This window comes from Scyliorhinus torazame, chromosome 1 (genome assembly GCF_047496885.1).
Source record: "Scyliorhinus torazame isolate Kashiwa2021f chromosome 1, sScyTor2.1, whole genome shotgun sequence".
In the NCBI taxonomy this organism is placed as follows: Eukaryota; Metazoa; Chordata; class Chondrichthyes; order Carcharhiniformes; family Scyliorhinidae; genus Scyliorhinus; species Scyliorhinus torazame.
This window is the reverse complement of record NC_092707.1, coordinates 203,229,623-203,243,096: the sequence shown is the minus strand read 5'-3', so window position 1 is coordinate 203,243,096 and position 13,474 is coordinate 203,229,623. Positions and strand designations below refer to the sequence as shown.

The 13,474-nt window shown below is 46.2% G+C and overlaps 1 protein-coding gene across 2 annotated transcripts in view; it reads left to right on the top strand.

Moving 5' to 3' along the window:
- LOC140418567 (mitogen-activated protein kinase kinase kinase 5-like) overlaps positions 1-13,474 on the top strand; it is a 277,605-nt gene that overhangs the window by 131,571 nt on the left and 132,560 nt on the right. For both annotated transcript variants that reach the window (XM_072502099.1, XM_072502092.1), the window contains exon 7: positions 7,428-7,540. In XM_072502099.1, coding sequence (XP_072358200.1) covers positions 7,428-7,540 — 113 coding nt within the window. The remainder of the gene's footprint in view (positions 1-7,427; positions 7,541-13,474) is intronic.

Below are 13,474 nucleotides of genomic sequence, written 5' to 3'. Positions count from 1 at the left end.
GCTTGTACGCGCCAAAAGGGGGGACGCTGACGCAGAGGAACGTGATGCGCAGGCGTGCACTACGCAAGACCGCACCGCACATGTGCAGTGGCGCTACGAACACACTGACGTCACAACGTGCGGCAACTGTGGCTCCACCCATTTAAAGCGGCAATGTCCTACCAAAGCGCGACAATGCCGACGCTGTGGCAGGTTGGGCCACTACGCTGCCTGCTGTCAAGCAGCTCACCCTGTCAACTCATTTAACCAGCCCCGCAGAAACGTTCGGGCAATTCAACCCATGTTCACCGAGTCCGATCCCGACGTCACACAGACCAATGACCCTGAGGACAGGGAGCCCTTCCACGTTGCTGTCATCAACAAGAACAAGCTGTCCCCGAGTCAAATGCACCAGCCGCTGTCAGTGCACAGCATAGAACATAGAACATTACAGCGCAGTACAGGCCCTTCGGCCCTCGATGTTGCGCCGACCTGTGAAACCACTCTAAAGCCCATCTACACTATTCCCATATTGTCCATATGTCTATCCAATGACCATTTGAATGTCCTTAGTGTTGGCGAGTCCACTACTGTTGCAGGCAGGGCATTCCACGCCCTTACTACTCTCTGAGTAAAGAACCTACCTCTGAAATCCGTCTTATATCTACCTCCCCTCAATTTAAAGGTATGTCCCCTCGTGCTAGACTTTACCATCCGAGGAAAAAGGCTCTCACTATCCACCCTATCCAATCCTCTGATCATCTTGTATGCCTCAATTAAGTCACCTCTTAACCTTCTTCTCTCTAACGAAAACAGCCTCAAGTCCCTCAGCCTTTCCTCATAAGATTTTCCCTCCATACCAGGCAACATTCTGGTAAATCTCCTCTGCACCCTTTCCAATGCTTCCACATCCTTCCTATAATACGGCGACCAGAATTGCACGCAATACTCCAAATACAGCCGCACCAGAGTGTTGTATAGCTGCAACATGACCTTCTAAACTCAATCCCTCTACCAATAAAAGCTAACACACCGTACGCCTTCTTAACAACCCTCTCAAACTGGGTGGCAACTTTCAGGGATCTATGTACATGGACACCGAGATCTCTCTGCTCATCCACACTGCCAAGAATCTTACCATTAGCCCAGTACTCAGTCTTCCTGTTATTCCTTCCAAAATGAATCACCTCACACTTTTCTGCATTAAACTCCATTTTCCACCTCTCAGCCCAGCGCTGCAGCTTATCTATGTCCCTCTGTAACTTGTAACATCCTTCCGCACTGTCCACAACTCCACCGACTTTAGTGTCATCTGCAAATTTACTCACCCATCCTTCTACGCCCTCCTCCAGGTCATTTATAAAAACGACAAACAGCAGTGGCCCCAAAACAGATCCTTGTGGTACACCACTAGTAACTGGACTCCAGTCTGAACATTTCCCATCAACTACCACCCTTTGCCTTCTTCCAGCTGGCCAATTTCTGATCCAAACTGCTAAATCACCCTGAATCCCATGCCTCCGTATTTTCTGCAGTAGCCTACCATGGGGAACCTTATCAAACGCTTCACTGAAATCCATATAAACCCATCAACTGCTTTACCCTCATCCACCTGTTTGGTCACCTTCTCAAAGAACTCAATAAGGTTTGTGAGGCACGACCTACCCTTCACAGAACCGTGTTGACTATCTCTAATCAAATTATTCCTTTCCAGATGATTATAAATCCTATCTCTTATAAACCTTTCCAAGATTTTACCCACAACAGAAGTAAGGCTCACTGGTCTATAGTTACTGGGGTTATCTCTACTCCCCTTCTTGAACAAGGGGACAACATTTGCTATCCTCCAGTCTTCTGCCACAATTGCTGTAGACAAAGATGACTTAAAGATCAAGGCCAAAGGCTCAGCAATCTCCTCCCTAGCTTCCCAGAGAATCCTAGGATAAATCCCATCCGGCCCAGGTGACTTACCTATTTTCACACTTTCCAGAATTGCTAACACCTCCTCCTCATGAACCTCAAGCTTTTCTAGTCTAGTAGCCTGAATCTCAGTATTCTCCTCGACAACATTGTCTTTTTCCTGTGTGAATACTGACGAAAAATATTCATTTAGCACCTCTCCTATCTCCTCGGACTCCAAGCACAACTACCCACTACTGTCCTTGACTGGCCCTACTCTTACCCTAGTCATTCTTTTATTCCTGACGTATCTATAGAAAGCTTTTGGGTTATCCTTGATCCTATCTGCCAAAGACTTCTCATGTTCCCCTCCTGACTCTTCTTAGCTCTCTCTTTAGGTCCTTCCTAGCTAACTTGTAACTCTCGAGCACCCTAACTGAACCTTCATGTCTCATCTTTACATAAGTCTCCTTCTTCCTCTTGACAAGTGTTTCGACTGCTTTAGTAAACCACGGTTTCCTCACTCGACCACTTCCTCCCTGCCTGACAGGTACATACTTATCAAGGACACGCAGTAGCTGTTCCTTGAACAAGCTCCACATTTCCATTGTGCCCATCCCCTGCCGTTTTCCTCTCCATCCGATGTATCCTAAGTCTTGCCTCATCGCATCATAATTGCCTTTCCCCCGGATATAACTCTTGCCCTGCGGTATATACCTATCCCTTTCCATCACTAAAGTAAACATAATCGTATTGTGGTCACTATCACCAAAGTGCTCACCTCCCTCTAAATCTAAGATCTGTCCTGGTTCATTACCCAGTACCAAATCCAAAATGGCCTCACCTCTCGTTGGCCTATCTACATACTGTGTCAGGAAACCCTCCTGCACACATTGGACAAAAACGGACCCATCTAATGTACTCGAACTATAGCGTTTCCAGTCAATATTTGGAAAGTTAAAGTCCCCCATAACAACTACCCTGTTGCTTTCGCTCCTATCCAGAATCATCTTTGCAATCCTCTCCTCTCCATCTCTGGAACTTTTCGGAGGCCTATAGAAAACCCCTAACAGGGTGACCTCAGTACTACCTCAGTAGACGAGTCCTCATCAAACGTCCTTTCTGCCACCGTAATACTGTCCTTGACTAACAATGCCACCCCTCCCCCTCTTTTACCACCTTCCCTGAGCTTACTGAAATATCTAAATCCTGGCACCTGCAACAACCATTCCTGTACCTGCTCTATCCATGTCTCCGAAATGGCCACAACATCGAAGTCCCAGGTACCAACCCATGCCGCAAGTTCACCCACCTTATTCCGGATGCTCCTGGCATTGAAGAAGACACACTTTAAACCACCTTCCTGCCTGCCGGTACACTCCTGCAACTTTGAAACCCTACTCATGACCTCACTACTCTCAACCTCCTGTATACTGGAGCTACAATTCAGGTTCCCAAGCCCCTGCTGAACTAGTTTAAACCCTCCCAAAGAGCATTAGCAAATTTCCCCCCCAGAATATTGGTACCCCTCTGGTCCAGGTGTCGACCATCCCGTTTGTAGAGGTCCCACCGACCCCAGAATGTGCCCCAATTATCCAGAAATCTGAAACCCTCCCTCCTGCACCATCCCTGTAGCCACGTGTTCAACTCCTCTCTCTCCCTATTCCTCGTCTCGCTATCACGTGGCACGGGTAACAACCCAGAGATAATAACTCTGTTTGTCCTAGATCTAAGTTTCCACCCTAGCTCCCTGAATTCCTGCCTTACATCCCCATCCCTTTTCCTGCCTATGTCGTTGGTACCTATGTGGACCACGACTTGGGGCTGCTCCCCCTCCCCCTTAAGGATTGAAAGTATTGATCCGGACGACGAGTGGTGTGCCACCCTGACGGTCAACCCGAATTTGTCGCCCACCTGAGAGACTTAATTTATGAACCTTTTCATATTGGACACACTGACTTGTTCTGACATACTATTTTTGACTTTTTGCCATACTGTTTAAGATTTTGTTATTGTTTGTTATTGACATTGATTTTGTTCTTGGTGTAACATAGTTAATTTCTGCACCTGGCACCTTCCTGTGTATATAGTATAGCTACATGTACATATTGTTGTAAATATTGCACACACATGATTAGATGCACTCACCACACTTCTTTATTTATTGTCATGTAGGCACATATTCTTTGCGAAAAGGGGGGATGTCATAGTTAAGTAGTAAATAAAATTTAGTTACACCATCTCCAGCCGTGTTGGATCGTTTGTCCACCAGAACACCCGACACGATAATGTTAAATCGCCACCAGTCAGCTCTCCCCCTCAAAGGGGCATCTGAGACTATGGTGGCTTTTCATTTCAGTCACCTTTTTAAAATTACTAACCAGTCTGTCTGAGTTATAGGAGGTCTTGTGACGCAATGGGTAGCGCCCCTGCCTCTGAGCCAGAGGTTCTGGGTTCGCATCCCACCCCAGGGCTTGACAAACAAATCTCTCTAATGCAGGTGGTAAGAGTGGAAGTGATTCCTGGTCAGCCAAATGATGGAAAGAGCATTGGAGTCTCTACAATCACTATCCATAGCTCTAGACTGCAACATAGACTTCCTGTCACACACCAACCGAGTAAAGTAAGTTAGATCAAAGAGTAAAGTAGACCATAGTACAAGGTGCACTTACATGGGAACTAAGGAATTACGAGCAGAAGTAGGCAATTCAGCCCTTCGAGCCTGCTCCGTCATTCAGTCAGATCATGGCTGATCTCTTCTTGGTCTCAAATCCACCTCCCCACCTGTTGCCCATATCCTGTAACCCGTTTTTATCAGAAATATATCTGTCTCCTGCTTGAAACCATCTAATGACCCTGATTCCACCCCTCAATAGGGCAGCGAGTTCCACAAATTCACCACTCTCTGCGTGAAGTAATTCCTCCTCATCTCAGTTCTAAGTCTACCACCTCTCAACCTATACTCGTGACCTCTCATTTTAGATTGCCCCACAAGGAAGAACGTTTGGTCTACATTTACTTTATCAATCCCATTTAGTAGTTTATACACCTCGATCAGATCCCCACTCAGCTTTCTAAATTCCTTCAAAGCCTGGCTGTTTCATCTCTCTTCATACATCAACCCTTTCATCCCCAGAAGCAATCTGGTGAACCTCCTCTGAACTGACTGTAATGCAGCCACATCCTTCCTCAAATAAGGAGACTAAAACTTGACATAATACTCTAGAGGGTGGCATGGTAGCACAGTGGTTAGCACTGTGGCTTCACAGCACCAGGGTCCCAGGTTCGGTTCACGGTTTGGGTCACTGTCTGTGCGGAATCTGCACATTCTCCCTGTGTCTGCGTGGGTTTCCTCGTGGTGATCCGACTTCCTCCCACAAGTCCCAAAAGACGTGCTTGTTAGGTAATTTGGACATTCTGAATTCTTCCTCAGTGTACCCGAACAGGTGCCAGAGTGTGGCGATTAGGTACTTTTCATAGTAACTGCAGTGCTAATGTAAGCCTACTTGTGACAATAATAAAGATTATTATTATTAGATGGGGTCTCACCAACACCCTCTACAGCTGCAGCAACGCTTCGCTACTTTTATACTCCAGTCCTTTTGCAATAAACGCTATCATTCCATTCGCCTTTTTAATTACATGCTGTATCTGCATACCAACTTTCATGTCCCTCTAAGAAGGCACGGCAAAGAAATAAGTTTGTTTCTCTTCCACATCCTTTTGTTTAAATTCTGTATTATTTTAAAAAGTGGACTAATAGCTAGACTACTGAAATGGCCATGACTTCATGATGGTAGTTCTGGAGGCTTCTAAGCAGTCTGAAAATGGGCAAAGGCTAATTCATCAAACCCCTGGAATGTATAAACTCCATGCACTGTATAAACATCCCAGCCAAGCCAACTCAAAGGACTAGTAGACAGTACGTCTGTCCCAGCCAACAATGGACAAAGGCAGAACTATTGGGACTCCTCATCACCAACGTTGTGCTGATGGTTCCACAATTACCTGCTCAGGCATAATGGGATTTAACAAGGGACCTTGTTAACTGACTAGTCCGACATGAAACTGCCCTGTCACATGACCGAGACTTGGGCTGCTTGAATTGCTTTAATCACTGGAGAACCAGGCTAGCAGCCTGCCTCTGTCTGCCATCTTCCATAAAAAGCAACAGCAGAAACAGAGATCTGTCCTGGTTTAAATTGCCTGGCCCTCAGCTACACTGTTTTCTGAACTTCTGTAGCAGTGCTTACAGCAAGACTAATTCATCTCTATGGACTTTTCCTGTTGTGGAAGTCAACGATACTGGAAAGGTGGAGTACCCCACACCAGCGTCAGCCTGCCAATCCCTCTGAAGGAATATGACATTGGACTTTTGATTCTGGAAGCTTGATTAATCATTCTTATTTTGGCTGTGGTCTTTTCCCTGTCCCCCTTTCCCTCATCCACCTTATATTACATGAATGTGGCAAGTGGGGAGGGAGGATGTTGTGAACCCTCTACCTGAATAAAATAAACTAACCCTCTGAGTTCACTGTGGGGTTAGTAACTTAGCTGTGGTTAGCACTGTTGCTTCACAGCACCAGGATCCCAGCTTCGATTCCTGGCTGGGCCACTGTCTGTGTGGCGTCTGCACGTTTTCCTCGTGTCTGCATGGTTTCCTCCTGGTGATCCGACTTCCTCCCACAAGTCCCGAAAGACGTGCTGTTAGGTAATTTGGACATTCTGAATTCTCCCTTAGTGTACCCAACCAGGCGCAGGAATGTGGACTGCCCAATAACATTGAGCACTGACTGTCCAGTTACGCCAAACACTGACTGTCCAGTTACACTGAGCACTGACTGTCCCTTTACACCGAACACTGACTGTGCAGTAACACTGAGCACTGACTGTCCCATTACACCGAGCACTGACTATGCAGTAACACTGAGCACTGACTGTCCCATTACACCGAGCACTGACTGGCCAGTTACGCCAAACACTGACTGTCCAGTTACACTGAGCATTGACTGTCCCATTACACCAAACACTGACTGTGCAGTAACACTGAGCACTGACTGTCCCATTACACCGAGCACTGACTGTCCAGTAACACTGAGCACTGACTGTCCCATTACACCGAACACTGACTGTGCAGCAACATTGAGCACTGACTGTCCCATTACACCGAGCACTGACTGTCCAGTAACACTGAGCACTGACTGTCCAGTAACACTGAGCACTGACTGTCCAGTTACACTGAGCACTGACTGTTCAGTTGCATTGAGCACTGACTGTCCAGTAACACTGAGCACTGACTGTCCAGTTACACTGAGCACTGACTGTCCAGTTGCATTGATCACTGATTGTCCAGTTGCATTGAGCACTGACTGTCCAGTTGCATTGATCACTGATTGTCCAGTTGCATTGATCACGGATTGTCAAGTTACATGTGGACTGCCTCCCCTACACAGATATTCCATTAACACAGACCAGGTCAGGTCAGTAGCCATCATTAATTGATCACATGCTTCTCAGCTATATTACTTTGCTGTTCTCTTTCTCTGCAGGTATGGGATGGCCTTTGAGCATGAGCCCACACTCCACTCGGGAATTAATGTCGCTGTGTTCCTCATGGCAGCAGGACATCAGTTTGACACCTCCCCAGCACTTCGAAAAATAGGTAACATTTACTGCATGAATCATCTCCATCCAACAGCATTGATTAATAATGTATGACTGCCAATGGAGCTTTACCTCATTCTAATGAGTCTTACTAAGAAGGAGATACGGATCTTGTTTTTAAAATTTATTTCAGCATAAAAACAAAGGTTGTTTCTACAATGCTGTTTGAATCAATATCAGGATGGGTATTGGCAAAGCCTGGCCAAACACAGTGCTCCACAGTGCTTTTGGTCTGGAAGCCTGTGTCCAACAGGGATCAGTGTTGGGGCCATTGCTGTTTATGGTTTATATAAATGATTTAGACCTGAATGTAGGAGGGTTGATCAGTAAGTTTGTGGATAGTACGAGAATTGTTGGGGTGGTAAATTGTGAGGTGGATAGCCTTTGATTACAGGAGGTTATAGATGGGCTGGTAAGGTGGGCTGATCAGTGGCAAATGAAATTCAATCCGGATAAGTTTGAGGTGTTGCACTTGGGCAGGACAAACATGGCAAGGGAATACATGCTAAACGCCAAGACCCTGGGAAGCACTGAGGATCAGAGGGATCTTGGTGTGCATGTACACCGGTCCCTTAAGGTAGCAGAGCAGGTGGATACAGTACTTAAGAAGGAATATGGTATACTTGCCTTTATTAGCCGAGGCATAGATTTTAAGAGCAGGGAGGTTATGCTGGAGCTGTATAAATGTTGGTTTGACCACAGCTAGAGCATTGTGTGCAGTTCTGGAATCCACATTATAGGAGGGATGTCATAGCACTGGAAAGGGTGCAGAGGAGATTTACCAGGATGTTGCCTGGGCTGGCGAGTTTTAGTTATGAAGAGAGATTGGATAGAGTTGGATTGTTTTCCTTGGAGCAGAGGAGACTGAGGAGGCAGAGACCCTCATAACATTTAAGAAGTTTTTAGATGTGCACTTGCGATCCCAGGGCATACAAGGCTATGGACCAAGTACTGGAAAATGGGATTAGAACGGTTAGGTGGTTGTTTTTGACTGGCGCAGATGCAGTGGGTCGAAGGTCTTTTCTGTGCTGTATGACTATATGACCCTGTATTTCCAGCATTTTGTGATTGTGTTTTAGATTTCCAGCCACAGGAACATTTTGTTTTGTATTCTCGATCTATCTCGCAATTTCACCACAAAGTAGTATGGTATCTATTGAGTTTAACTGTAAATAATGCTTGTTATCAGCTTGGTAGATATCAAAGTTTTTCATAGAGAAGTTCAAACTTCCAGTTATCATGTGAAAGGATGACAATTTGAAATTTCATGTTTTAAGAAAACTTTTATTGCATCAACTGACTAAAAAAAATTGACAAACATCATTTTACTTGTAGGCCAATCATACTATAAGAATAAATGATGCCTTGTTATTTATCACACGTCACACTCTCTACAGTTACAGCTCCCAGCTTCCAAAGAGATTACATCCTTTTACTTTATCCAGCTGGGTAACTTCTAATCCCAGAACTGTCTCTCACTGTGAGGGATATACTGTATATTAATAATTAGGAAAGCTAATTTCCTAATTATTTGCTGCACCTGCACACAAAGCTTTTGCAAGACACTCAGTTCCCTTTGCATCTCAGAGCTCTACAATCTCTCACCATTTAGATGATAGGCTTCTTTTTTATTCTTCCTGCCAAAATGGACAATTTCACATTTTCCCACATTATACCCCATTTGCCAGATATTTGCCTACTCACTTAACCTATCTATATCTTTTTGTACCCTCCTTATGTCTCTCTTCACAACTTACTTTCCTACCTATCTTTGTGTCATCAGCAAATTTGGCAATCATCACTTCAATCCCTCCATCCAAGTCATTTATATAAATTGTAAACAATTAAAGTCCCAGCACCGAAACCCTTGGAGAACCACTCATTACGTTTGCCAGGCTGATAAACACCCATTTATGCCCAATCTCTGCTCCCTGTTAGATAGCCAATCTTCTAAGCATTCCAGTATGTTACCCTCTACACCATGGGCTTTTATTTTGTGCAATAACCTTTGATGTGGCACTTTATCAAATGCCTTCTAGAAATCTAAGTACAGTACATCCACCAGTTCCCCTTTATCCATAGCACATGTTACTTTCTCAAAGAACTCCAATAAGTTGGTCCAACCTTTCACAAAAGGTTGTGTTTTCCCTTTCACAAAACCATGTTGACTCTGCCTGATTGCCTTGAGCTTATCCAAGTGTCCTGCTATAACTTTTGTAACAATGGCTTTTAACATTATCCCTGCAACAGATATAAAAGAGAGATTACCGAATCAGCCATTATACATCTCTCCTCTCTAGTTCCATTGAAATCAAAATTGCACCCACAGAGTTTTAGCAACCGGTTTGGCAACTTGGGATGGACAATAAATGCCAGTCTTGCCAGCCGAGCCCCACTCCAAGAATGTTTTTCTTTACTATTTCAATTCAGGACCCACAGTCTGCATACAGACGTCACACAAGACTTTACTGGTATCATTTGTTGGCCCAAGCGCAAAAGTCCATTTGTATTAAACTGCAGTTAATCTAGCATGTCTCTTCATAAAATAAGTTTTAATATCCAAAATCTTGTTGGCATTGATTCAGCCACAGAAATCTCACATAATTGCATTCTCGCGGTTTTTGCAGCATTTTCAAGTGTTTGCATGTGTTACACTGCTGTTAAGATGTTATGGGAACTGGGACGAGTTAATAGAGTATTTACACAATGCAAAATAAAGTTTAACTGGAGACAGTTTGTACCCATGTGGTAAATGTTACTTGATCCCAAGATAAATATGAAGTGAAAAGGCTGCATAGCCCATTTGAGCTCATCTATTCACAAAGAATTGTTTGCACAGCCCAAATTACATCTCTCAGAACGTTTCTGTTCCATTAGTTTACCTACATGTGCATCTGAAGCATTAATTTCTCGAGTGAAGCAACATCTCCAGAAATCAGTTCACTTTTCACCAATTTAAACCCGCGCTTCTTTATCTGATTGAAGCACCATTCCACACTTATTTGTTCTATTTTAACATGTCTCTGAGTGACAGAAAGGATAAACCAGGGAAAGGGAAATGACTAGTCATGGTCCAAACTAGAGTTTTATTTTAAGAACAAAATCAGTTTGGGCCATTGCCAGTCATTCCCCAAGGTTTACTGGCATATTCTTACGGGTTTTGGGACCTTAGTAAAAGGAGCAGACAATGTTTTCAAGAATGATATCAGAACATTTTCAGTTTAGGAATAAGGGGTTTCCCATTTAAGATGGAGATGAGGAGAAATCTTTTCCCTCAGTTGAGAGTATTTGGAACTCTCTTCCCTAGAGAGTGGTGGAGGCAGGGTTTTGGGTATTTTTAAGTCTGATGTGTATAGATTTTTGACGAACAAGAGAGTCAGAGGTCATTGGGGGGGGCGGGGGGGGCGGCGTGCAGGCAGGAATGTGGAGTTGAGGCCACAATCACATCAGCCATGATCACATTGAATGGTGGAACAGGCTCAAGGGGCCGAATGGCCTACTCCTAATCTGTATGCTTGTATGTTAATCATCATAGAATCATAGAATCCCAACAGTGCAGAAGGAGGCCAATCGGCCCATCAAGTCTCCGCCGACCCTTCAAAAGAGCACCTAGGCCCAATCGCTGCTCTAGCCCTATATCTCCACCCACCCTTCGGACACTGAGGGGCAATTTAGCTGAGCCAATTCACCTAACTTGCACTGTGGGAGGACACCAGAGCACCCGGAGGAAACCCACGTAGACACGGGGAGAAAGTGCAAACTCCACACAGTCACCCGAGGTCGGAATTGAACCCGGCGATCTGAGGCAACAGTGCTAACCACTGTGCCACCATGCCGCTCGTTAACTGAGAGTTTATAGCTGGAATTCTCTGGCTGTTCGCTGGTGGCAGGATTCCCTGATCCAGCCGGTAGTGCACCCACGCCCATATTTTTACCGTCGCTATGCGGTGGCTTCAGTGGGAAATCCCATTGACAGCGGCAGGAGCAGTGAATCCCGCCACCAGCGATTGGTGCGCCAGCCTTGTCACCGAGAAACATGTGGCTGGGAGGCTGGAGAACCCCGCCCTATAACTCAGGAAAGACCGAACTGGCTGAGGCTGCTTAAGTAAAGTTGCATAAAGTTATGATGGGATTGAATCGGGCCAAGAAACTTGCACCTATGGCCAGTCCAAAACTAGTGCTCACATTTATTGTTCGAGACTTCCTCAAGATACAACTGATGCAGCCCGATGATGTCAGGCACGAGATGTCATTTTCATGAAGCTGATGTTGGTGTGGTGGGAATCAGCCAGAAACCTGACAGCTGGTCGTTCGTTGGATCTCCTCCTCACCACAAGCTGCTGAACCAATTATACATGAACAGTGGCTCCCAGACTTCCGGTGCTGGCCATGGTGTAATCCATTGCACACAAGGTGGCTCCTGCCTGGAAGCATTGGTTTTGGATCTTTTTACCCGATTTTCAGGCGAATTTGGTGCAAAGTTGTGAGGAGAGTGGAGGGTGATCAGTTCTCTCCTGGACTGGGGTGTCTATGGGGTGTCAGACCCGGTTAAAGACGGTGAGAGCCTTGGCCCAAGAGTTGGAGGGGACTTATGGCGCAGCACAAGCTGGGAAAATGGAGAAGCTGCCAGTGGAGCAGCTGATGAGTTTCATCAAGGAAGAATTTTGGCAGCAGCAGAAGGAGATGTAGGGGGACTGGTCGAAGTTGACTGAAAGGGTAGTTGCACTGCGGGACCTTGGATCGAGTGGAGAAGCACTTGGAGGTGCAAGGAGCGATAATCCAAGAGGTGGAGATGGTGGTGCCCGACCAGAGTGACCGGACCCTTTCACTGGAAGCGGAGATTGCGATCCTGGTGGATCTTTGCAAGATGCTGCGTGCGAGTTTCAGGACGAAGAAAAGATTTTGTGGTGGGCCAGTGTGAGTCGGGACTCGCAGCTGGGAAGAAAATCGGGTCCGGATATACGAGGACATTGGTGTGGACCTGGCCAAGAGATGGGCGTGGTTTATTAAGAACAAGGCGGCGCTGTATCAGCTCAAGATCCGCTTTGGGGTACTGTACCCGGCCAAACTTTGGGTAACTTTTGAGGGCCCTGAATATTATTTTGCGATGCCAGAAGAGGCGAATGACTTTGTCAAGGAGCATGGGTTGGGGGAGGGCTGAATGGTGGACTTTCATACCAGTTCAATATATATTTTCATATGATCTCACGCTTATTTGAGGAAATGTATGTTATATGTTTGCTGTACCCTTTGTAACTGGCAGAAGCCACTGTGCCTTCCGAGCCGCTTGGTGCCATTTGTATACTGTTGAACTTTTTTGGACCTTTTTGTACCCTTGGTACAGTTTCTGGTTGGTTATGCTCGCGTTTGCGCGGATTCTTGTGGTAATTGAGAACGTACTGTATGGGGGCTGCTTTGGTGTGTCTCCTTTTTCATGATTACAGGTTCGGGACACTTGGCAGGGGTTGGTGGGTGGGGAGAGGAGGTGGAGTACGTGGCGGTGGAGTACGTGAGAGAGGGCGCGATGGGTGAGTAGGAAAGGGTAGGTGGGGCACTTTGTTTGCACCTCCAGCTGAGAGTTACCACACAAGCGGGCAATGTTAGTGAACGGAAATGAAGTGGGAGTGGGGGCTGTGGTGGTTAGCCAGCATGGGGCGGTGGGAGGGAAAGGGTGGGAAGGGGGCGGGGGGTGGGTGGAGCGGGTGAGGGTTGAGGAGTGAGGGGGTGCGGCACTGTTAGCATAATGGACGGATTTGGGTGAGGACGGAGGGGGCGGCCATCTTGAGTGGGCCTGGTCTAGGGAGGGGAAGCGGTGCTGGCAGGAGTCCGAGTTGGGGGATGATGGCGGGTTTTAGGGGAGCGGGGAGGCAGAGGCCTCCGGGTAGATTTGTGATATGGAATGCCGGTGGGTTGAATGGGCCAGTCAAACTAT